This window comes from Coregonus clupeaformis, chromosome 37 (genome assembly GCF_020615455.1).
Source record: "Coregonus clupeaformis isolate EN_2021a chromosome 37, ASM2061545v1, whole genome shotgun sequence".
NCBI classification, from domain to species: Eukaryota; Metazoa; Chordata; class Actinopteri; order Salmoniformes; family Salmonidae; genus Coregonus; species Coregonus clupeaformis.
Window position 1 is genome coordinate 4,986,949 of NC_059228.1, and position 26,322 is coordinate 5,013,270.

At 42.0% G+C, this 26,322-nt stretch overlaps 1 protein-coding gene across 2 annotated transcripts in view; it reads left to right on the forward strand.

Annotated features, from left to right (window-relative positions):
- The window catches only part of LOC121553314 (suppressor of fused homolog), a 24,596-nt gene extending 12,288 nt beyond the window's left edge, over positions 1-12,308 (forward strand). For both annotated transcript variants that reach the window (XM_041866337.2, XM_041866336.2), the window contains exons 8-12: positions 3,498-3,600; positions 4,122-4,256; positions 4,518-4,656; positions 4,759-4,827; positions 10,331-12,308. In XM_041866337.2, the coding sequence (XP_041722271.1) occupies positions 3,498-3,600; positions 4,122-4,256; positions 4,518-4,656; positions 4,759-4,827; positions 10,331-10,420 (536 nt within the window). In that variant the 3' untranslated portion in view covers positions 10,421-12,308. The remainder of the gene's footprint in view (positions 1-3,497; positions 3,601-4,121; positions 4,257-4,517; positions 4,657-4,758; positions 4,828-10,330) is intronic.
- The last annotated feature ends 14,014 nt before the right edge of the window (positions 12,309-26,322 follow it).

Consider the following 26,322-nt stretch of genomic DNA (forward strand, 5'->3'; position numbering starts at 1 on the left):
AACTAACAGGTCTGTGAGAGCCGGAATTCTTACTGGTTGGTAGGTGATCGAATACTTATGTCATGCAATAAAATGCAAATTAATTACTTAAAAATCATACAATGTGATTTTCTGGATTTTTGTTTTAGATTCCATCTCTCACAGTTGAAGTGTACCTATGATAAAAATGTCAGACCTCTACATGCTTTGTAAGTAGGAAAACGTGCAAAATCGGCAGTGTATCAAATACTTGTTCTCCCCACTGTATATACATACATGCATACAGTACCAGTCAAAAGTTTGGACAGGTTTTTCTTTATTTTTGCTATTTTTTACATTGTAGAATAATAGTGAAGACATCAAAACTATGAAATAACACATATGGAATCACGTAGTAACCAAAAAAGTGTTAAACAAATACACTGCTCAAAAACATAAAGGGAACACTAAAATAACACATCCTAGATCTAAATGAATGAAATAATCTTATTAAATACTTTTTTCTTTACATAGTTGAATGTGCTGACAACAAAATCACACAAAAATTATCAATGGAAATCAAATGTATCAACCCATGGAGGTCTGGATTTGGAGTCACCCTCAAATTTAAAGTGGAAAACCACACTACAGGCTGATCCAACTTTGATGTAATGTCCTTAAAACAAGTCAAAATGAGGCTCAGTAGTGTGTGTGGCCTCCACGTGCCTGTATGACCTCCCTACAACGCCTGGGCATGCTCCTGATGAGGTGGCGGATGGTCTCCTGAGGGATCTCCTCCCAGACCTGGACTAAAGCATCCGCCAACTCCTGGACAGTCTGTGGTGCAACTTGGCGTTGGTGGATGGAGCGAGACATGATGTCCCAGATGTGCTCAATTGGATTCAGGTCTGGGGAACGGGCGGGCCAGTCCATAGCATCAATGCCTTCCTCTTGCAGGAACTGCTGACACACTCCAGCCACATGAGGTCTAGCATTGTCTTGCATTAGGAGGAACCCAGGGCCAACCGCACCAGCATATGGTCTCACAAGGGGTCTGAGGATCTCATCTCGGTACCTAATGGCAGTCAGGCTACCTCTGGCGAGCTCATGGAGGGCTGTGCGGCCCCCCAAAGAAATGCCACCCCACACCATGACTGACCCACCGCCAAACCGGTCATGCTGGAGGATGTTGCAGGCAGCAGAACGTTCTCCACGGCGTCTCCAGACTCTGTCACGTCTGTCACGTGCTCAGTGTGAACCTGCTTTCATCTGTGAAGAGCACAGGGCGCCAGTGGCGAATTTGCCAATCTTGGTGTTCTCTGGCAAATGCCAAACGTCCTGCACAGTGTTGGGCTGTAAGCACAACCCCCACCTGTGGACGTCGGGCCCTCATACCACCCTCATGGAGTCTGTTTCTGACCGTTTGAGCAGACACATGCACATTTGTGGCCTGCTGGAGGTCATTTTGCAGGGCTCTGGCAGTGCTCCTCCTGCTCCTCCTTGCACAAAGGCGGAGGTAGCAGTCCTGCTGCTGGGTTGTTGCCCTCCTACGACCTCCTCCACGTCTCCTGATGTACTGGCCTGTCTCCTGGTAGCGCCTCCATGCTCTGGACACTACGCTGACAGACACAGCAAACCTTCTTGCCACAGCTCGCATTGATGTGCCATCCTGCATGAGCTGCACTACCTGAGCCACTTGTGTGGGTTGTAGACTCCGTCTCATGCTACCACTAGAGTGAAAGCACCGCCAACATTCAAAAGTGACCAAAACATCAGCCAGAAAGCATAGGAACTGAGTAGTGGTCTGTCGTCACCACCTGCAAAACCAGTCCTTTATTGGGGGTGTGTTGCTAATTGCCTATATTTTCCACCTGTTGTCTATTCCATTTGCACAACAGCATGTGAAATTTATTGTCAATCAGTGTTGCTTCCTAAGTGGACAGTTTTATTTCACAGAAGTGTGATTGACTTGGAGTTACATTTTGTTGTTTAAGTGTTCCCTTTATTTTTTGAGCAGTGTATATATATTTTATATTTGAGATTCTTCAAATAGCCACCCTTTGCCTTGATGACAGCTTTGCACACTCTTGGCATTCTTTCAACCAGCTTCACCTGGAATGCTTTTCCAACAGTCTTGAAGGAGTTCCCACATATGCTGAGCACTTGTTGGGTGCTTTTCCTTCACTCAGCCTTCCGACTCATCCCAAAACATCTCAATTGGGTTGAGGCCGGGGGATTGTGGAGGCCAGGTCATCTGATGCAACACCCCATTACTCTCCTTCTTGGTCAAATAGCCCTTACACAGCCTGGAGGTGTGTTGGGTCATTGTCCTGTTGAAAAACAAAGGATAGTCCCACTAAGGCCAAACCAGATGGGATGGCATATCGCTGCAGATTGCTGTGGTAGCCATGCTGGTTAAGTGTGCCTTGAATTCTAAATACATCACCAGCAAAGCACCCCCACACCATAACACCACCTCCTCCATGCTTTACGGTAGGAACTACACATGCAGAGATAATCCGTTCACCCACACCACGTCTCACAAAGACACAGCGGTTTGAACCAAAAATCTCAAATTTGGACTCTAGACCAAAGGACAAATTTCCACCGGTCTAATGTCCATTGCTCGTGTTTCTTGGCCCAAGCAAGTCTCTTCTTATTGTTGTTGTCCTTTAGTAGTGGTTTCTTTGCAGCAATTCGACCATGAAGGCCTGATTCACACAGTCCCCTCTGAACAGTTGATGTTGAGATGTGTCTGTTACTTGAACTCTGTGAAGCACTTATTTGGGCTGCAATTTCTGAGGCTGGTAACTCTAATGAACGTATCTTCTGCAGCAGAGGTAACTCTGGGTCTTCCATTCCTGTGGTGGTCCTCATGAGAGCCAGTTTCATCATAGCGCTTGAGGGTTTTTGCGACTGCACTTGAAGGAACTTTCAAAGTTCTTGAAATGTTCCGTATTGACTGACCTTCATGTCTTAAAGTAATGATAGACTGTTGTTTCTCTTTGCTTATTTGAATTGTTCTTGCCATAATATGGACTTTATCTTTTACCAAATAGGGCTGTCTTCTGTATTCCCCTACCTTGTCACAACACAACTGATTGGCTCAAACGCATTAAGAAGGAAATACCTTCCACAAATTAACTTTGAAGAAGGCACACCTGTTAATTGAAATGCATTCCAGGTGACTACCTCATGAAGCTGGTTGAGAGAATACTAAGAATGTGCAAAGCTGTCATCAATATATTTTGATTTGTTTAACACTTTTTTGGTTACTACATGATTCCATATGTGTTATTTCATAGTTTTGACATTTTCACTATTATTCTACAATGTAAAAAATAAAAAATTAATAAAGAAAAACCCTTGAATGAGTAGGTGTGTCCAAACTTCTGATTGATAGTGTATATTGTGTGTGCCCTATTGGACACTACCCAGATAAGTGTAAGCAATATGGTGATTTAAGTCCTATCTGAGTGGTTTTGTGTCCTAATGTTACTGTATGTCCCAAAACTAACCCAATGGTTTGTCCCCTGCAGATACAGAGCAGATCAGAGAAGCCCTGAGGAAAGGACTGGAGTTCAACACTAAAGCAGCACTACCCCCTATCAACTCACAGAAACAAGGACATGACAGGCCTCAGTGAGTACATACACACACAGTGCAGCTGCTGTTTACTCACTTTCCCACTCCAAACTTTCATTCTGAGTCAGCATAGAGGCACACACACGCCACTCATGTTTTTCTCTTTCCTCTGAAGCGGTGATGTCACATCAACAGCTTTCACCCCCTCCTTTGTAGTGTTCTCTAGAGTAGACTATACACATGCGTACCCCTCCCCTTAACCCAGCCAGAGACCACGCCATGAGACCCCAGTGTGTACGCAGTATTGGGACATAGGTGTATGAAATTGTATGTGGTACAATTCTCCCCCTGGTTTCTCCATAGAGAAACAATGGCCATTACAAAGCCAGCAGTATCACAGGTAAGAGAAAGCCGAGATGAGGGGTAAGGTGCTTATGCACATGTCCAGTTCCATAGCGATCTCATTCACACACTTTATAGGGAGCTACAGGCCACAATCGGACTTGTTTCCCCTGAACGTAAGTACGTAAGCGGTCATTTAAATCTCTTTCTGACTCTCCTTCTCTCGCTTTCTCTAGAAGTCGTAAGGACAGTCTGGAGAGTGAGAGTTCAGCGGCCATCGTTCCTCACGAGCTAGTTCGTACCAGACAACTGGAGAGTGTTCATCTGAAATTCAACCAGGAGTCAGGAACACTGCTGCCCCTCTGTCTCAGGTACGCGCACTGGAGTTGGGGGTGAGCCTGGGTCTTCCCACATGCATACAGATTACATAAAACAAGACCAGGGTCATCTGAGCCCTTTGTTTGTGAAAGCAGGAGAGATAGGGAGGCGGTGTCTGAGATGGATGGATGGAGTGAGTGAGCGAGACGGTGGGTGAGAAGAAGCAAGGTTCTCCAACCCAGCAGACGTCTTACAATACAGTATGTATTCAGTGACGTTTAATGATTGTTGTGCTGGTCATCTTCTGTGCTTAGGGGTCGTTTGCTCCATGGTAGACACTTCACCTATAAGAGTATAAATGGAGACACAGCCATCACCTTTGTATCCACTGGAGTAGAGGGGGCCTTTGCTACTGAGGAACACCCGTATGCCGCACATGGACCCTGGCTACAGGTAAACACACACTGGCTCCTGGTACACACACAAACTGCTTCAAGTGAATACTTGCTGCATGTACTTACTGCATGTACTTATGTTACCATATCTGCTCCTCAGATATTGCTGACTGAGGAGTTTGTTGAACAGATGCTTGGAGATCTATCGGAGCTCAACACTCGAGAGGAGGTGAGGGAAACACCTTTTACCATTCTTTACAGGGGTAATATATATAATGGAGTGGCTGCAGATCTGAGTTCCCTGGAACCCTCTTCCCGACAGCTAAAGCTCTACTCGTTCGGCTGCTCTGTGTGATGAATTGAGAATGGTACTTGTTTAATAAAGTTAGATCTAAGCTGAATCAATGTCTGCGAGATCAATGATAGTATTCTACACAACAGAACAGAATATAATACCATATAACGTTACTGTAAGACAAAAAAGACCACCTCATTTCTTATGATATTTATGGATGATTGTGCGAATGGTTGCATTTTTCTTTCATGCGGCCAAAATTCAACTGCACATGACTCTAGGCAATATACAGTGCCTTCAGAAAGTATTCATACCCCTTGACTTATTCCACATTTTGTTGTTACAGCCTGAATTCAAAATTGATCCATTTATTTTGTTTTTCACCAATCTACACACAATACCCTATAATGACAGTGAAAACATGTTTTTAGAAATTTTAACACATTTATTTAAAATGAAATCTCTAATTTACATAAGTATTCACACCCCTCAGTCAATACTTTGTAGAACCACCTTTCGCAGCGATTACAGCTGTGAGTCTTTCTGGATAACTCTCTAAGAGCTTTCCACACCTGGATTGTGCAACATTTTCCAATGTATTCTTTTCTAAATTCTTCAAGCTCTGTCAAATTGGTTGTTATTCATAGCAAGAAAGACATTTTCAGGTCTTGCCATAGATTTTAAAACAGTTTTAGTCAAAACTGTAATGTGGACACTCAGGAATATTCACTGTCTTCTTGGTAAGCAACTCCAGTGTAGATTTGGCCTTGTGTTTTAGGTTATTGTCCTTCTGAAAGGTGAATTCATCTCCTGGTGACTGGTGGAAAGCAGACTGGACTGAACCATGTTTTCCTCTAGAATTTTGTCTGTAATTAGTTCCATTCTGTTTCTTTTTTATCCTGAAAAACTCCCCAGTCCTTAACATGATACAGCCACCACCATGCTTGAAAATATGGAGAGTGGGACTCAGTAATGTGTTGGATTTGGATTTGCCCCAACCATAACACTTTATGTTCAGGACAAAAAGTAAATAGCTTTGCCACATTTTTTGCAGTTTTACTTTAGTGCCTTGTAGCAGGATGCATGTTTTGGAATATTTACAGTTGAAGTCGGAAGTTTACATACACCTTAGCCAAATACATTTTTACTCAGTTTTTCACAATTCCTGACATTTAATCCTAGTAAATATTCCCTGTCTTAGGTCAGTTAGGATCACCACTTTATTTTAAGAATGTGAAATGTCAGAATAATAGTAGAGAGAATGATTTATTTCAGCTTTTATTTATTTAATCACATTCCCAGTGGGTCAGAAGTTTACATACATTCAATTAGTATTTGGTAGCATTTCCTTTAAATTGTTTAACTTGGGTCAAACGTTTCGGGTAGCCTTCCACAAGCTTCCCACAATAATTTGGGTGAATTTTGGCCCATTCCTCCTGACAGAGCTGGTGTAACTGAGTCAGGTTTATAGGCCTCCTTGCTCGGACACGCTATTTCAGTTCTGCCCACACATTTTCTATAGGATTGAGGTCAGGGCTTCGTGATGGCCACTCCAATACCTTGACTTTGTTGTCCTTAAGCCATTTTGCCACAACTTTGGAAGTATGTTTGGGGTCATTGTCCATTTGGAAGACCCATTTGCGACCAAGCTTTAACTTCCTGACTGATGTCTTGAGATGTTGCTTCAATATATCCACATAATTTTCCTTCCTCATGATGCCATCTATTTTGTGAAGTGCACCAGTCCCTCCTGCAGAAAAGCACCCCCACAGCATGATGCTGCCACCCCCGTGCTTCACGGTTGGGATGGTGTTCTTCGGCTTGCTAGGCACCCCCTTTTTCCTCCAAACATAACAATGGTCATTATGGCCAAACAGTTCAATTTTTGTTTCATCAGAACAGGAGACATTTCTCCAAAAAGTACAATCTTTGTCCCCATGTGCAGTTGCAAACCGTAGTCTGGCTTTTTTATGGCGGTTTTGGAGCAGTGGCTTCTTCCTTGCTGAGCGGCCTTTCAGGTTATGTCGATATAGGACTTGTTTTACTGTGGATATAGATACTTTTGTACCTGTTTCCTCCAGCATCTTCACGAGGTCTTTTGCTGTTGTTCTGGGATTGATTTGCACTTTTCACATCAAAGTATGTGCATGTCTAGGACACAGAACCCATGGTGTTAATACTTGCGTACTATTGTTTGTACAGATGAACGTGGTACCTTCAGGCGTTTGGAAATTGCTCCCAAGGATGAACCAGACTTGTGGATGTCTACAAAAATGTTTCTGAGGTCTTGGCTGATTTATTTAGATTTTCCCATTATGTCAAGCAAAGAGGCACTGAGTTTGAAGGTAGGCCTTTAAATACATCCACAGGTACACCTCTAATTGACTCAAATGATGTCAATTAGCCTATCAGAAGCTTCTAAAGCCATGACATAGTTTTCTGGAATTCTAAAAGCTTTTTAAAGGCACAGTCAACTTAGTTTATGTAAACTTCTGACCCACTGGTATTGTGATACAGTTCATTATAAGTGAAATAATCTGTCTGTAAACAATTGTTGGAAAAATTACTTGTGTCATGCACAAAGTAGATGTCCTAACCGACTTGCCAAAACGTAATGACTCCAACCTAAGTGTATGTAAACTTCCGACTGTATATTCTGTACAGGCTTCCTTCTTTTCACTCTGTCAATTAGGTTATTATTGTGGAGTAACTACAATGTTGTTGATCCATCCTCAGTTTTCTCTTATCACAGTCATTCAACTCTGTAATTGTTTTAAAGTCACCATTGGCCTCATGGTGAAATCCCTGAGCGGTTTCCTTTCTCTCAGGCAACTGAGTTAGGAAGGACACCTTTATCTTTGTAGTGACTGGGTGTATTGATACACCATCCAAAGTGTAATTAATAACTTCACTATGCTCAAAGGGATATTCAATGTCTGTTTATGTTTACCCATCTACCAATAGGTGCCTTTCTTTGCAAGGCATTGGAAAACGTCCCTGGTCTTTGTGGTTGAATCTGTGTTTGAAATGCACTGCTAGACTGAGGGACCTTAGATAATTGTATGTGTGGGGTACAGAGATGATGTAGTCATTCAAGAATCATGATAAACACTATTATTGCACAGCAAATTTTTACTCCTGAACTTATTTAGGCTTGCCATAACAAAGGAGTTGAATACTTATTGACTCAAGACACTTCAGCTTTTCATTTGTAATTAATTTGTAAAAATTTCAAAAAACCATAATTCCACTTTGACATTACGGGGTATTGTGTGTAGGCTAGCAACCCAAAAAAATCTAAATGTATCAATTTTAAATTCAGGCTGTAACACAACAAAATGTGGAAAAAGTAAAGGGTGTGATTGAAACAAACACCGGTATTCTACAGTTTAACACCATCGGAAAGTATTCAGACCCCTTGACTTTTTCCACATTTTGTTATGTTACAGCCTTATTCTAAAATTGATTAAATTATTGTTTTCTTCATCAATCTACACACAATACCCAATAATTACCAAGCGAAAACAGGTTTTCAGAATTTTTTTCAAATGTTGTAACATTTAACAACTGGAATACCTTATTTACATAAGGATTCAGACCCTCAAAATTGAGCTCAGGTGCATCCTGTTTCCATTAATCATCCTTGAGATGTTTCTACAAATTGATTGGAGTCCACCTGTGGTAAATTCAATTGATTGGACATGATTTGGAAAGGCACACGCATGTCTATATAAGGTCCCACAGTTGACAGTGCATGTAGAGCAAAAACCAAGCCATCAGGTCAAACAAATTGTCCATAGAGTTCTGAGACAGGATTGTGTCGACGCACAGATCTGGGGGAGGGTACCAAAAAATGTCTGCAGCATTGAAGGTCCCCAAGAACACAGTGGCCTCTATCATTCTTAAATGGAAGAAGTTTGGAACCACCAAGACTCTTCCTAGAGCTGGCCCCCAGCCAAACTGAGCAATCGGGGGAGGAGGGCCTTGGTCAGGGAGGTGACCAAGAACCTGATGATCACACTGACTGAGCTCCAGAATTCCTCTGTGGAGATGGGAGAACCTTCCAGAAGGACAACCATCTTTGCAGCACTCTACCAATCAGGCCTTTATGGTAGAGTGGCCAGATGGAAGCCACTCCTCTGTAAAAGGCACATGACAACCAGCTTGGAGTTTGCCAAAAGGCACCTAAAGGACTCTCAGACCATGAGAAACAAGATTATCTGGTCTGATGAAACCAAGATTGAACTCTTTGGCCTGAATCCCAAGCATCACGTCTGGAGTAAACCTGGTACCATCCCTACAGTGAAGCATGGTGGTGGCAGCATCATGCTGTGGGTATATCTTTTGGCGGCAGTGTCAGAGAGACTAGTCAGGATCGAAGGATAGATGAACGGAGCAAAGTACAGAGAGATCGTTGATGAAAACCTGCTCCAGAGTATTCAGGACCTCAGACCTCACCTTCCAACATGACAACGATCTTAAGCACAGAGCCAAGACAACGCAGGAGTGGCTTCAGGACAAGTCTCTGAATGTCCTTGAGTGGCCCAGCCAGAGCCCGGACTTGAACCTGATCAAACATCTCTGGAGAGACCTGAAATAGCTGTGCAGCGACGCTCTCCATCCAAACTGACAGAGCTTGAGAGGATCTGCAGAGAAGAATGGGGGAAAAACTCAGCAAATACAGGTGTGCCAAGCTTGTAGCGTCATACCCAAGAAGACATGAGGCTGTAATCGCTGCCAAAGGTGCTTCAACAAAGTACTGAGTAAAGGGTCTGAATACTTATGTAAATGTGATATTTCAGTTTATTTGTTTATTTTTTGCAAAAATTTCTAAAAACCTGTTTTTGCTTTGTCATTATGGGGTATTGTGTGTAGATGAGGGAAAAACCAATTTAATCCCTTTTTAGGATAAGTAACGTAACAAAATGTGGAAAAAGTCAAGGTTCTGGATACTTTCCAAATGCAATGTAATTCAAATCAACACTCATATAAATGCATATTCCCATGAAACTGATTGAGATCAAACGGTTGGCATGCAGATGCTGCATGGACGTTTCACCAGTAAAACTTGAAGAATTATCACTCACGATTAACTGTGAGAAATGTGACGGGGGGGTGACCATAGAAATTTGTGCATAAAGTAGAGGTAAGGAAATCCATGCGCAGAATTTGATTCGGGTCTTCGGCTCTGGGGAAAGCTTCCGGGGGGGGGGGCTACCTATGGATCTGCAGCCTCGGCCTATAAAGAAGCTGTTCGGTAATCCTGTAATATTACGGTGGGAAGATTCCAGAAAAGTTCCTAGATTTTTCAGAAATCCTGGTTGGAGGATTCCAATAATAGTCAGGGAAGGAAAAACCCTGCAAAGTTTCCAGAATTTAAACTTGGTTCTGTATCTGTCATTAATACATTTTATCCTGTTTTGATTCCTCCTTCCAGACCAAGTTACCGAAGGAATACAGCTGGCCAGAGAAGAAATTGAAGATCTCGGTCCTGCCTGACTCTGTGTTCGACAGCCCTCTGCAGTGAGACTGCGACCCACTCCTCTTTTCAGAATACTCTGGACCTCCTTACACAGTCAGTTCCCATGGATGGACCTGTTCACCCAGCCTTTAAATGGGTCATGTTCATTAGGACAAATTGTAGCAAAGCGTTTCGCAACAACATGAAAACAAGTGTTTTTTATTGGACAAGTTCAGATAGTAGCTCCTTTAACACACACAAACACGTTTCGGACAGTTATCTTCCGTTTTGTGCCTACTGAACACAACCATGTTCTTTTAAAGGGGCTCTGGTCTGCCTTGTATATACCCAGGGTGAGAGAACCTGACCCAGCTACTGCAGGATGTCTGTTTCTATCACATCTGTCTTTGACTGTAGACTGTTACTGCCTTCTCTGACCTACCCACCTTTTTCTACTGGGTTTTTCAAACCTTTAGAAACGTCTGGAAATGTTCTGGAAACCTGTTTCTCCAAATAGCTGCCTTGCTAGATGAGACATGGATGCCATGTCTTGTGAATGGTTCAAATGTCTAGTTAGGATGAGACATCCACTAGACTCAACAAGTTTGTAGCACAGGCAAAGATGCAGGGTCAGTTGATTTAGTTCAAACATATGTTTGTTTTGTTTATTTGTGGAATTTTGTTTATTATTTCAATGTTTTTCTGAATGTCGCTAATTATAACTGTGGTGAGGTAAAAATAATGAAAAACTATCTACCAAATCTATTCATTTTAAAATGTTAATAATCTCTCCTTGCCATTATCATTCACCTGATAAGATCTTATTTTTATTTTGCCTGGGCCGGAGTCCCTGGGCAAGAAAAGTTTGAAGACCCCTGGCATAGGATGCCATTTTGGATGCCGACTCTGTGAAAATCAATCAAACCACATAATCCTCTCATTCTATTGTGTGTCGTCCGTCAAATATTTTTTGCCATATCTTAGTTGTACCCCTGTACCAAGAGAGCCCAATTATTTTATAGAGTAATGTTTTTTATGTCTGTATTGTTTTACCCTTCTTTTGATTTTGGATCAAGATTACCCTACTCTTATGTTTCTTATGAAATGTATCTCTGAAGCTATACAATGACTTAACTACTATCAGAGGAAAGATTGTGTTTGTAAGAGTTTTTATAAGGGCTGAGAGATAGTGAAATGTGGGAGAGCGTATCAGAGAAAGTCCCATGTGGCCACACAGTTAGTCTAACTTTGTCACTGATTAACAGTTACTGTATTGTGTTTCTTGTCCTTAATTGAATCAGACGGTTGATAGAACTCATGTCAGTGCCTCCTCTCTGTGTTTGTTTTTAGGAGGCCAATAGAACTTGTCAAAGACTTGGTCCACTACACATTTCTAATCAATACTTTCTTCATGGAAACGTAATTCTTTAGTTTTGACACCAAAGCCAAAAAGTCTGATACTTTGTCCTTTATCACTGTCACAATGCGTGTCCTCAACTGTTACATTAATGTATTAATGTGTTCTCATAGATTGAAACAGCAGCAAGAGTCAGTCTACCAAGGCCTTAAAGTGTTTAGACTCCATGTATTGTATAGACTGTATCCACTGCCTACCGCTCTTGTATTTTAATGTACATCAGTTTCAATCAAGGACCTCTCTCTTCATTCACATACAGCATCCCAGATATATCTAATGCCATGACTGCATTCCATAGCTAGTTACACAAGAACAGGAGCTAAGTAACTCTTTCTATACAGTGGCCTCCTGTTCACAACATGTATTTTACTATGTCTTTCCTTTTTTTGTAAAAGAGCTTTTATTAGGGCATTTTGAAAGGTGATTTTTGTAGTACTGTTATTTTATAATGAATGAATGAATCACTAAACTGCCTGTTTCTATGTAATCACAAGTGCATTAAACAGAAATGTACATTAAAGTCAGTGGTTTTTGGTCTAATGGTCTATTGACATACTAAAGTGTAAATACATTAAAGACATGCTCCGGAACTTTGGCGACTACTAAGTATTTTTTAAGTATGAGTGACAGCCAGCAAGATGCACTTGATGCATCCACTGTAGCGCGAGAGAGGGAGCAATGACGTGGAGCACATATCTACACGTGACGCAGTATGCAATTTTCGGGGACCGGAGAATCTCTTTTTAGTTGTTTCCATATATTGAATATATAATTAGGTATATTGAAAGGTGTATTGACTATTTTGGTATTGTTTTGACATGGGAGATTCTCAATTGGGGAAAAAAGTCCATTCTCTCATCGATGACTCCATCCTCCTTTACTCCGTGACCCGGAAACCAATAAGTGGTCGAGGAGAGTGTCAATTGGCTAGTAGGCGAATGGAGGAGTGACCTCCTCGCCGCCTCCCGCCGAGAAAGCACAAGAGTATCCTACCGGAGTCCTTCATGGAAGAGTTTTGAAATCCGCCACGCCCTTTGAGTCAGCTGTAGTTTTGTCCGAGGAGAAAAGCATGTATACGTTTAAAAACGATATGCTACTTATTTTATCTATAAAATGTCTAGCACAACTAGCTACATTTATTTTGTACTACTTTACACATTTATTTTGGGATACCACCCCTGTAAATGTCATTTGCATGATGACCCGCTAATGAAGGAGAGTAATTTCATACAAGCCATTTGTTTCTACATTTCCTCTCCTCGATTACCTTTGACCTTTTTCAAAAGGAGGATGGAGGAGTTGAGCAAAACCAATTGAGAATCTCCCAAGGATTTCCCCTGTAGTATTCTCACCTTGGAGAGACACTCTGATACATGCATTTGCAGTGGTAGGCCTACTTAGGAACAAAGACTGAAGCAGAAAGATTACTTTCATATGATTTCACCCCCCTGGGAATCATAATGAGAATCTCGGATGAGTTGCTGATATTTTGCGGAAGAGTTGTTAGTTTAAAGGGTAACTCCCAACCCCAATTTCAATTTGCCCAACACCTTCGAAAAAACAAAAACATGTATGCATTCAGGTGAGAAGTTGTGGGTGGGGGTAAATATTCATTTTGGGGGTGGGTAAATGTAGTTGTACCTGATCCCAACACTTTCTCACTAAAGCATATTTATCAGAAGTCCACTGGCACGCTCTGATAAAAAAATTATGTACATCGCAAATAAATATGGCTGGACGGTTAGCTCACAGTGGTAAGTCCCCAAATTTCTGGCATCTATTGCCAATTGTGGTCTAAATTTGTACTGTATAAAATCTACAACTACTACCAGGGCGAACCCTCACATGTATGCTTTCACTTTTCAGAATTAGAAGTGTGTGGACAGGTGATGAATATTGTAAATAAAGGATTTGGAAAAAATAAGATATCTGCCCAATGGGGGATTAAAACTCAGAACCATTGAACTGTGAGCCAACTGTTTTAGCAGACTGCGCCACCAATAAATCATAGCAGAAAAAACCCAATTGATTTTAGAAAAATAAGATATCTGCCCCATGTGGGATTAAAACTCACAACCATTGAAATATGAGACAACTGTTTTAGCAGACTGCGCCACCAATCTATTATAGCGATTAGAAAAAAAGACAATGAGTTGATATGACCATCATTGTCATCTATTTCTTGTAACGATGAATGTAGCTATGAATATAAACATAAAAGCACATAGATGTGTATGAAACGGTAAGCAAAAACGTTGAATTTGGTCATATACGGAAATGTGCCTTTTGAATTTTGTGTAACGTCAGTAGTCTAGTCAAGGAAGCATCATGCAAAATATGTTGGCACACTCCACCTACCAAGACCATTGAAAAATAAGGTGCGCTGTCACCTGCTTTTATAGTAAACCTTGAGTTGGTACCACCCAGCACATCTAGAAGGGAGCGTATTTCATACCGAACCCCTCCCTTGAAATTACAAGGTGCCTCTACATCACGAATTCAATGGTAGAGTTGAACCGCTAGGGGCAAAAAGAGCTATACGTACTACTAAAATTACTACTAAAATCCCCCTAAATATCGCTTTTGCAATGAACTGTCAAAATAAAGAGCAGAATTGACATGTTTAGCTATAACTAAGCCTAAAACATCTGTTTTTTAATAATTTTTATGAGTTACTCTTTAAATATGTCACGCCCCTTGGACTGGAGGAGCTGCCATATTCAGAGTTGCAGTGGCACCTTTCTGCTTTTCTCCCTTTTAGAGACATTTGGTGAACTGGTTGTTTTGAGAGTAGACTGACCCTGCACTTGTTAACTTCTGTCGGCTCTCTTCCAGTCTACAGATGGGCATCAAATTGACATATAGCTGCGTTGAAAAATACACTGTCAGCCCCTTCAGCATTCCCATGTAGTGCCAATAAGTTTTCCTCCATGCCAAGTGTTGAAATTATTGCAAAGTAACATGATTCATTCAGGATGTATCAGTCAACACACTAGCTCTGGTCCAGGGCGTTATGTTAACCACGGTTGCTTGTGTAGCTAGCTAGTACACAAACAAGAAATAAGACAAAAAAAACAGAAAACCTGAGCGTGGATAACTATTCACCCCCCGAAAGTCAATACTTTGTAGAGCCACCTTTTGCAGCAATTACAGCTGCAAGTCTCTTGGGGTATGTCTCTATAAGCTTGGCACATCTAGCCACTGGGTTTTCTGCCCATTCTTCAAGGCAAAACTGCTCCAGCTCCTTCAAGTTGGATGGGTTCCGCTGGTGTACAGCAATCTTTAAGTCATACCACAGATTCTCAATTGGATTGAGGTCTGGGCTTTGACTAGGTCATTCCAAGACATTTAAATGTTTGCCCTTAAACCACTCGAGTGTTGCTTTAGCAGTATGCTTGGGGTCATTGTCCTGCTGGAAGGTGAACCGTGGTCCTCTGTAGCTCAGCTGGTAGAGCACGGCGCTTGTAACGCCAAGGTAGTGGGTTCGATCCCCGGGACCACCCATACACAAAAAAAATGTATGCACGCATGACTGTAAGTCGCTTTGGATAAAAGCGTCTGCTAAATGGCATATTATTATATTATAACCTCCGTCCCAGTCTCAAATCTCTGGAAGACTGAAACAGGTTTCCCTCAAGAATTTCCCTGTATTTAGCGCCATCCATCATTCCTTCAATTCTGACCAGTTTCCCAGTCCCTGGCGATGAAAAACATCCCCACAGCATGATGCTGCCACCACCATGCTTCACTGTGGGGATGGTGTTCTCGGGGTGATGAGAGGTGTTGGGTTTGCGCCAGACATAGCGTTTTCCTTGATGACCAAAAAACTAAATTTTAGTCTCATCTGACCAGAGTACCTTCATCCATATGTTTGGGGAGTCTCCCACATGCCTTTTGGCGAACACCAAACGTGTTTGCTTATTTTTTTCTTGAAGCAATGGTTTTCTTCTTGCCACTCTTCCGTAAAGCCCAGCTCTGTGGAGTGTACGGCTTAAAGTGGTCCTATGGACAGATACTCCAATCTCCGCTGTGGAGCTTTGCAGCTCCTTCAGGGTTATCTTTGGTCTCTTTGTTGCCTCTCTGATTAATGCCCTCCTTGTGTCTGGTCCGTGAGTTTTGGTGGGCGGCGCTCTCTTGGCAGGTTTGTTGTGGTGCCATATTCTTTCCATTTTTTTATAATGGATTTAATGGTGCTCCGTGGGATGTTCAAAGTTTAGGATATTGTTTTATAACACAACCCTGATCTGTACTTCTCTACAACTTTGTCCCTGACCTGTTTGGAGAGCTCCTTGGTCTTCATGGTGCCTCTTGCTTGGTGGTGCCCCTTGCTTAGTGGTGTTGCAGACTCTGGGGCCTTTCAGAACAGGTGTATATATACTGAGATCATGTGACACTTAGATTGCACACAGGTGGACTTTATTTAACTAATTATGTGACTTCTGAAGGTAATTGGTTGCACCAGATCTTATTTAGGGGCTTCATAGCAAAACGGGTGAATACATATGCATGCACCACTTTTCCGTTATTTATCTTTTAGAATTTTATGAAACAAGGTATTTTTTTCATTTCACTTCACCAATTTTGTGTATGTCCATTACATGAAATCCAAATAAAAATCAATTTAAATTACAGGTTGTAATGCAACAAAATAGGAATAACGCCAAGGGGGATGAATACTTTTGGTAGGCACCAGGTGAATCCAGGTAAAAGCTATGATCCCTTATTGATGTCACTTCAATCAATGTAGATGAAGGAGAGGAGACAGGTTAACGAAGGATTTTTAAGCCTTGATACAATTGAGACATGAATTGTGTATGTGTGCCATTCAGAAGGTGAATGGGCAAGACAAAATATTTAAGTGCCTTTGAACGAGGTATGATAGTAGGTGCCAGGCACACTGGTTTGTGTCAAGAACTGCAACGCTGTTTCCCGTGAGTATCAAGACTGGTCCACATCCAGCCAACTTGACACAACTGTGGGAAGCATTAGGGTCAACATGGGCCAGCATTCCTGTGGAACGCTTTCGACACCTTGTAGAGTCCATGCCCTGACGAATTGAGGCTATTCTGAGGCCAAAAGGGGGGAGGGGGGTTGCAACTCAATATTAGGAAGGTGTGTATAGACAGTATATGAATAGGAAATGTGTGTACAGCAGTAGTTATATAGGATGAGCCATGACTAGAAATCAGTATATACTGTTCATATAAAGTGGGTAAAACAGTATGCAAACATTATTAAAGTGACCAGTGTTCAATGACTATGTACATTGGGCAGCACTCTAAGGTGCAGGGTAGATTACTGGGTGGTAGCCGGCTAGTAACTGTGATTCATCGGACCAGGGGACGCTTTTCCACTCCTCAATTGTCCAGTATTGGTGATCTTGATTTTAGTTGACAGGAGTGGAACCCGGTGTGGTCGTCTGCTGCAATAGCCCATCCGTCACAATGACCAACGAGTTGTGCATTCCGAGATGCCGTTCTGCACACCACTGTTGTATGTTGAATTGAATGTTCATTTCTCTACGATAAGCCACCTCCAACGTCGTTTTAGAGAATTTGTCAGTACGTCCAAAGCGGCCTCACAACCGCAGACCACATGTAACCACGCCAGCCCAGGACCTCCACATCCAGCTTCTTCACCTCCGGGATCGTTTGAGACCAGCCACCCTGATGAAACTGTGGGTGTGCACAACCGAAGAATTTCTGCACAAACTATCAGAAACTCTCTCAGGGACGCTCATCTGCTTGCTCGCCGCCATCACCTCATGTTTCAGCATGATAATACACGGCCCCATGTCGCAAGGATCTGTACACAATTCCTGGAAACTGAAAATGTCCCAGTTCTTCCATGGCCTGCATACTCACCAGACATGTAACCCATTGAGCATGTTTGGGATGCTCTGGCCTCTAACCCCAGCCTGCCACCCTGTAACTCAGCCTAGCACCTGGTGTGTCTGGGGGCTAGTTCCAGTGGACCTCCATCCATCCCTCACCAGCAGACCCCAGTGTTCCCCTCACACTACCCCAGTGAAGGTCCTTCTTAATGTGTTTGAGCCAATCAGTTGTGTTGTGACAAGGTAGGGGTGGTATACAGAAGATAGCCCTATTTAGTCAAAGACCAAGTCCATCTTATGGCAAGAACAGCTCAAATAAGCAAAGAGAAACGACAGTCCATCATTACTTTAAGACATGAAGGTCAGCTAATCAGGAAAATGTCAAGAACTTTTAAAGTTTCTTCAAGTGCAGTCGCAAAAACCATCAACCGCTATGATGAAACTGGCTCTCATGAGGACCGCCATAGGAAAGGAAGACCCAGAGTTAACTCTGCTGCAGAGGATAAGTTCATTAGAGTTAACTGCACCTCAGATTCCAGCCCAAATAAAGGCTTCACAGAGTTCAGGTAACAGACATCTCAACATCAACTGTTCAGAGGAGACTGCGTGAATCAGGCCTTCATGGTCGAATTGCTGCAAAGAAACCACTACTAAAGGACACCAATAAGAAGAAGAGACTTGCTTGGGCCAAGAAACACGAGAAATTGACATTAGACTGTGGCAGAAATATTTAACTCAAAAATATATCTAAAAAAAACGGAGCTTGTGAATTCAGAATATACTTTATTAAAGCGTAACAAAGCCGAGCTGGTCCATGGATCAACTGCTTGCCCTGACCTGGAGCTCTCCTTTTATACAGACACATATGCATAGTCATGCTTATACAACCTACACAGTTACTCCATTATATGTACATGATTAACATCCTTCAGTGTCACATGTTATTTACTTACAAGGGCTACGTGCGCTTCTCTAAATGGGGCCTCTGTCACTTATCTCATTGTATTGGTGGCGTGACTCAAATAATTATATACATACGTACGTTAAAGAACAATCACACTCTGTATTGACTATATTCACTATCCAGGCATGCATCTGGAGTACAAAGTATCAATCATGTTTATTCTGTTTTACCCTTATCATTTCATAACACATTATAAAACATATCAGTCAATACTTAAACATGGTTTACACATGTCATGTCCATAACATACATACATACATACATATAAGCCTTTCCCAACAGCCATCCTCCCAGGACCCTTTAACAAAGGCAGTACACAACAAAATACCATTCCCATTACTAGTGCTATGCCTATCATGATTGCCATTTTTGTAAACATTGCTCCCCACTTTCCCAAAGTTAAGTCCATCCAATCCCAAGTGTGAGCGTCATGCCCAGCATTGTCCTTAACTTCTTTTCGTAGTCTTTTGAGCTTAGTCATTGCTTCAGTGAATGAACCATCCAAAACAGTATTATTGGGAATGAAGGTACAACATTCATCCCCAAACATAACAAACTCTTTTTCTGCCAACAGCCAGTTTAAAGCCTGCCTATTCTGCCATGTCATTCTACTTGTAGCCTGTACTTGCTTTCCCAGAGCTGTTAATGCAGAGTCTGTGTAATTAATAAACCTTTGTTGATTATAGTAAATATAATTGATCCATTTTAGGTTTTTGTTAGGTGATATCCAGACAAATATTGATTCAAATCCTGCTTTAATGTAATCTCTTGCCTTATATTCATTTGGAATTCCTCTAGGCTGACCTATTGAATACAAATATACATTGGGGTCATGTTCATACGCTCTTTTGACCCTTTAATCATTATTCTGTGCATCCTGATTTGTTGTTCTTACTAACTCCCATTCTGATATAACTACTTCCTGAAGCATTTGTACTCTAGCACATATTCTCATCCATCCTCTAGGCAAAGTGGCTCTAATTCTTTGTTCTCCACATACCCAAAATAAATCTGCCACTGCCACCGATTGCTCCTCATAAGGAGAGATCAGTGGCAGTGATAGTGTCTGCTTCTCACATTCCCCAGGGTCACCAGGCCCTCCATTAGTAACTATCATCCCAGGGCTGCCTGATAGATTGCTCTTCTAGGAGTGTCTGCATTCCAAGACATATCGTTATTTAAGTGCCGTGTGGTCTCACATTTTCCCATAAATTCTCCCAAATCATGTTCCCCATTTGTTTTGTTATAGCATTCATACTTCTGCTCATAATCTATTCAATATTTCTCTGGTGTTTCCATTTTTCTTGGTTCTATTCTGACATCTAATTTTTTACACCACTCCCCCCATCCTGCTTGATTATAGTATTTGTGATGGTCAGGACTTGCTAAGTAGGATAAGCATTCTGCAGGGCAACAGGGTCTCTCTGATCTTTTGAGGTGACAGAAGTTTAGTTTAAAGTCAGCACAGTCCCTGTGGCTATGTGGACTTGGTATTACCACCAGTTCCTTTAATGGGGAGGGGGAGCATACTAGACAATCCGTTTTCTTATTAATTACTTTAGCTGAATCCTGGCCCATCTGTACCAATCATTTTGTAATGCTCCCTCCCATAGTCTCCTTAGTTTTGTTGGTGCTTTCATTACTTCCAGTATTACTGCTGGTGCTGAGCTAGATTGTTTATTTTCCTGGATTCCCCAATTAGTCAAATATTCCCATACATTTTGAAAGAACCCAGTTGATTCTGTGGTTTCTAATTTTGTCATTATTGGTTTAGTTGTTACAATAATTGACGGTCAATAATTGACGGTCCTTGGGTGATTGCCATGGTTGCATTATCTGTCCCTATTTTTCTTTCCTGTCTAGGCTGACGTGTGGAATTAGGAGTAATATCAATCGTTGTTATATTGTTCCGTTCTGACCATTTAGTGCCGACTATTTCCAAAACATATTTTGCATCATTCTCTTGTATCAACTCCTCTAATATCCCAAGTAGTGTTTCCCTTGTCAATTTCTATTTTACAGCCATATTCATCCCAGATTGCTTATCCCATTGTTTGATGATTAGCCCACCCACAAAGTGATAGTTCTGGCAGAGGTTTGATCCTCCGTATTGATCTTAGGCTTGTGTGCGGCTAATCGGCCATGGAAACCCATTTCATGAAGCTCACGACAAACAGTTATTCTGCTGATGTTGCTTCCAGAGGCAGTTTGGAACTTGGTAGTGAGCGTTGCAACCGAGGACAGACGTTTTTACGCGCTACGCTCTTCAGCACTCGGTGGTCCCGTTCTGTGAGCTTGGGTGGCCTACCACTTCGCAGCTCAGCCGTTGTTGCTCATAGACGTTTACACTTCACAATAACAACACTTACAGTTGACCGGGGCAGCTCTAGCAGGACAGAAATATGACGAACTGACTTGTTGGAAAGGTGGCATCCTATGATGGTGCCACGTTGAAAGTCACTGAGCTCTTCAGTAAGGCCATTCTACTGCCAATGTTTGTCTATGGAGATTGCATGGCGGTGTGCTCGATTTTATACACCTGTCAGCAACAGGTGTGGCTGAGATAGCTGAATCCACTCATTTGAAGGTGTATCCACATTTTTTTAAATATACTGAACAAAAATTTTACCACAACATGTAACAATTTCAAAGAGTTAAAGTGAACGTACAGTGGGGAAAAAAAGTATTTAGTCAGCCACCAATTGTGCAAGTTCTCCCACTTAAAAAGACGAGAGAGGCCTGTAATTTTCATCATAGGTACACGTCAACTATGACAGACAAATTTAGGAAAAAAAATCCAGAAAATCACATTGTAGGATTTTTAATGAATTTATTTGCAAATTATGGTGGAAAATAAGTATTTGGTCACCTACAAACAAGCAAGATTTCTGGCTCTCACAGACCTGTAACAACTTCTTTAAGAGGCTCCTCTGTCCCCCACTCGTTACCTGTATTAATGGCACCTGTTTGAACTTGTTATCAGTATAAAAGACACCTGTCCACAACCTCAAACAGTCACACTCCAAACTCCACTATGGCCAAGACTAAAGAGCTGTCAAAGGACACCAGAAACAAAATTGTAGACCTGCACCAGGCTGGGAAGACTGAATCTGCAATAGGTAAGCAGCTTGGTTTGAATAAATCAACATTTACATTTACATTTTAGTCATTTAGCAGACGCTCTTATCCAGAGCGACTTACAGTTAGTGAATACATATTTTTTTTATACTGGCCCCCCGTGGGAATCGAACCCACAACCCTGGCGTTGCAAACGCCATGCTCTATCAACTGAGCTACATCCCTGCCGGCCATTCCCTCCCCTACCCTGGACGACGCTGGGCAAATTGTGCGCCGCCCATGAGTCTCCCGGTCGCGGCCGGCTGCGACAGAGCCTGGATTCGAACCAGGATCTCTAGTGGCACAGTTAGCACTGCGATGCAGTGCCTTAGACCACTGCGCCACTCAGGAGACAGGTGGGAGCAATCAACTGTGGGAGCAATTATTAGGAAATGGAAGACATACAAGACCACTGATAATCTCCCTCGATCTGGGGCTCCACGCAAGATCTCACCTCGTAGGGTCAAAATGATCACAAGAACGGTGAGCAAAAATCCCAGAACCACACGGGGGGACGTAGTGAATGACCTGCAGAGAGCTGGGACCAAAGTAACAAAGCCTACCATCAGTAACACACTACGCCGCCAGGGACTCAAATCCTGCAGTGCCAGACGTGTCCCCCTGCTTAAGCCAGTACATGTCCAGGCCCGTCTGAAGTTTGCTAGAGTGCATTTGGATGATCCAGAAGAGGATTGGGAGAATGTCATATGGTCAGATGAAACCAAAATAGAACTTTTTGGTAAAAACTCAACTTGTCGTGTTTGGAGGACAAAGAATGCTGAGTTGCATCCAAAGAACACCATACCTACTGTGAAGCATGGGGTGGAAACATCATGCTTTGGGGCTGTTTTTCTGCAAAGGGACCAGGACGACTGATCCGTGTAAAGGAAAGAATGAATGGGGCCATGTATTGTGAGATTTTGAGTGAAAACCTCCTTCCATCAGCAAGGGCATTGAAGATGAAACGTGGCTGGGTCTTTCAGCATGACAATGATCCCAAACACACCGCCCGGGCAACGAAGGAGTGGCTTCGTAAGAAGCATTTCAAGGTCCTGGAGTGGCCTAGCCAGTCTCCAGATCTCAACCCCATAGAAAATCTTTGGAGGGAGTTGAAAGTCCGTGTTGCCCAGCGACAGCCCCAAAACATCACTGCTCTAGAGGAGATCTGCATGGAGGAATGGGCCAAAATACCAGCAACAGTGTGTGAAAACCTTGTGAAGACTTACAGAAAACGTTTGACCTGTGTCATTGCCAACAAAGGGTATATAACAAAGTATTGAGAAACTTTTGTTATTGACCAAATACTTATTTTCCACCATAATTTGCAAATAAATTCATTAAAAATCCTACAATGTGATTTTCTGGATTTTTTTTCTCATTTTGTCTGTCATAGTTGACGTGTACCTATGATGAAAATTACAGGCCTCTCTCATCTTTTTAAGTGGGAGAACTTGCACAATTGGTGGCTGACTAAATACTTTTTTCCCCCACTGTATATAAGGACTCCCACATCACTGTACAGTTGTGGTCAAGTCTCAAGTATTGAGAATGACACAAATACTAATTTTCACAAAGTCTGCTGCCTCAGTTTTGATGATGGCAATTTACATATACTCCAGAATGTCATGAAGAGTGATCAGATGAATTGTAATTAATTCCAAAGTCCCTCTTTGCCATGAAAATGAACTTAATCCCCAAAAAACATTTCCACTGCATTTCAGCCCTGCCACAAAAGGACCAACTGCCATCATGTCAATGATTCTCTCGTTAACACAGGTGAGTGTTGACGAGGACAAGGCTGGAGATCACTCTGTCATGCTGATTGAGTTAGAATAACAGACTGGAAGCTTTAAAAGGAGGGTGGTGCTTGAAATCATTGTTCTTCCTCTGTTAACCATGGTTACCTGCAAGGAAACATGTGCCGTCATCATTGCTTTGCACAAAAAGGGCTTCACAGGCAAGGATATTGCTGCTAGTAAGATTGCACCTAACTCAACCATTTATCGGATCATCAAGAACTTCAAGGAGAGAGGTTCAATTGTTGTGAAGAAGGCAAGGGTGCCCAAGAAAGTCCAGCAAGCGATTGTTTGGGGCATCCGGAAAACACCTTGTCCGGAGAAGACAAGGTGAGCGCTAACATCAGTCCTGTGTCACGCCAACAGTAAAGCATCCTGAGACCATTCATGTGTTGGGTTGCTTCTCAGCCAAGGGAGTGGGCTCACTCACAATTTTGCCTAAGAACACAGCCATGAATAAAGAATGGTACCAACACATCCTGCGAGAGCAACTTCTCCCAACCATCCAAGAACAGTTTTGCCTTTTCCAGCATGATGGAGCACCTTGCCATAAGGCAAAAGTGATAACTAAGTGGCTCAGGGAACAAAACATCGACATTTTGGGTCCATGGCCAGGAAACTCCCCAGACCTTAATCCCATTGAGAATTTGTGGTCAATCCTCAAGAGGCGGGTGAACAAACAAAAACCCACTAATTCTGACAAACTCCAAGCATTGATTATGCAAGAATGGGCTGCCATCAGTCAGGATGTGGCCCAGAAGTTAATTGACAGCATGCCAGGGCGGATTGCAGAGGTCTTGAAAAAGAAGGGTCAACACTGCAAACATTGACTCTTTGCATAAACTTAATGTAATTGTCAATAAAAGCCTTTGACACTTATGGAATGCTTGTAATTATACTTCAGTATACCATAGTAACATCTGACAAAAATATCTCATAACACTGAAGCGGCGACTTTGTGAAGACCAATACTTGTGTCATTCTCAAAACTTTTGACCACGCCTGTAGTCGGCTGCTTCAGACCGCCCTCAGCTTCGGGAGACGCACTTAATTCTCTTTCTGATGTCCTGCACAAGCTCAATGACTCTGAATTCATTCTTTTAGGAGATTTGAACTGAGATATGCTTACATCTGTATCTAACTATTGTTAAGAAATGTCTGATTCTCTGAATCTTGAGCAATTAATTAACGTGCCTACAAGACCGAATCCCAGAGCACCTAACAAATCAACGCTGTTGGACATTCTTCTAACGAATACCCCTTACAAATACACATCTACTGGGATATTCTGTAAATGATGTCAGAGATAGCTGTGCAATTGATTGTGTTAGAAATACAAAAATGACCAATGTTATATATTTTTTAATACATTTGTTGAGCAAGCGTTCTCACATGATCTGTACCATAATATTGACAGAGTAAGTCTGATTCCCGATGTTGACACTGCCTGCGACTATTTTTACAATACATTTCTGTCCATGTGATAAGCATGCCCCTGTGAAGAAATGTTGAATCTGTGGAAGGGACAATCCCTGGTTTTCAGATAATTTGGCAGAATTCATTAGAAAGAGGAATGTCTTTTGGGCTCAAGCTAGACACACAAATGCTCCTGTTGACTGGGCCTCCTTCAGAGCGCTAAGAAACAAAATGTACTTGATTGATCAGGAAGTCCCAATCAGATTTCTATCTAAATACAGTCAGAGAATCTAAACAACCCTACCAAGTTCTGGAAGCTAATCAAATCAGTGTCAGGTTTTAATGTATCCTCTGGCCTTCCTGACCATTTAATGATGGATTCTAATGAAGTGAAGGACAAAGCTGATGTTTTAAGGTTTTTTAACAAGCACTTCATATCTGCCGGTTCAGTTTATCCCTACCTCTTAAAGACAGCAGCTGGTATTATTACAGAACCTGTGGATCACATTTTCAACTTGAGTCTCTTGACCAATTCCATACCCAGCATTTGGTAATCAGCTTATGTCCTCCCACTACTAAAAGGGTGGAGATCCCTCAGATGCTAATAACTACGTCCTATCGCCAAACTCCCCATCCTGGCCAAAGTCTATGAATCCCTAGTGAACTCACAGTTAAAAAAGGTCTTAATTGAAAATTACATACGGAGCTGGTTCAGTCTGGCTTTAGATATGGGCACAGCACCACAACTGCAGCTATGGCAGTGGCAAATGGCATGAATACACTTGATAAAAAGCAACATTGTGCTGCTCTGTTTGTTGATTTATCAACGGCATTTGATCATGAATTGTTGCTAGCTAGACTCAGTAACATTGGTCTCAGTGAAGGGGCAGTAGATTGGTTTAGGAACCATCTGACAGAACACAGTGTGTATACAGAATGCTGACAATCACAAGTCTAGCTTTCTTGAGATTAAAAGAGGTGTGCCCCAGGGTTCCATTTTAGCTCCTGTGTTGTTCTCAATTTTTATTAATGATCTGGGAAATGGGATGCAACCAGCAAAGTTGCATCTACAGTGCATTCGGAAAGTATGGATTACATTTTTTAAAATTAAATCTACACACAATACCCCATAATGACAGTGAAAACTGGTTATAAAATGTTTGCCAATTTATTACATATAAATAACAGAAATACCTTATTTACATAAGTATTCAGATCCTTTGCTATGAGACTCCAAATTGAGCTTAGGTGCATCCTGTTTCCATTGATCATCCTTGAGATGTTTCTACAACTTGATTGGAGTCCACCTGTGGTAAATTCAATTGATTAGACATGATTTGGAAAGGCACACACCTGTCTATATAAGGTCCCACAGTTGACAGTGCATGTCAGAGCAAAAACCAAGCCATAAGGTCAAAGGAATTG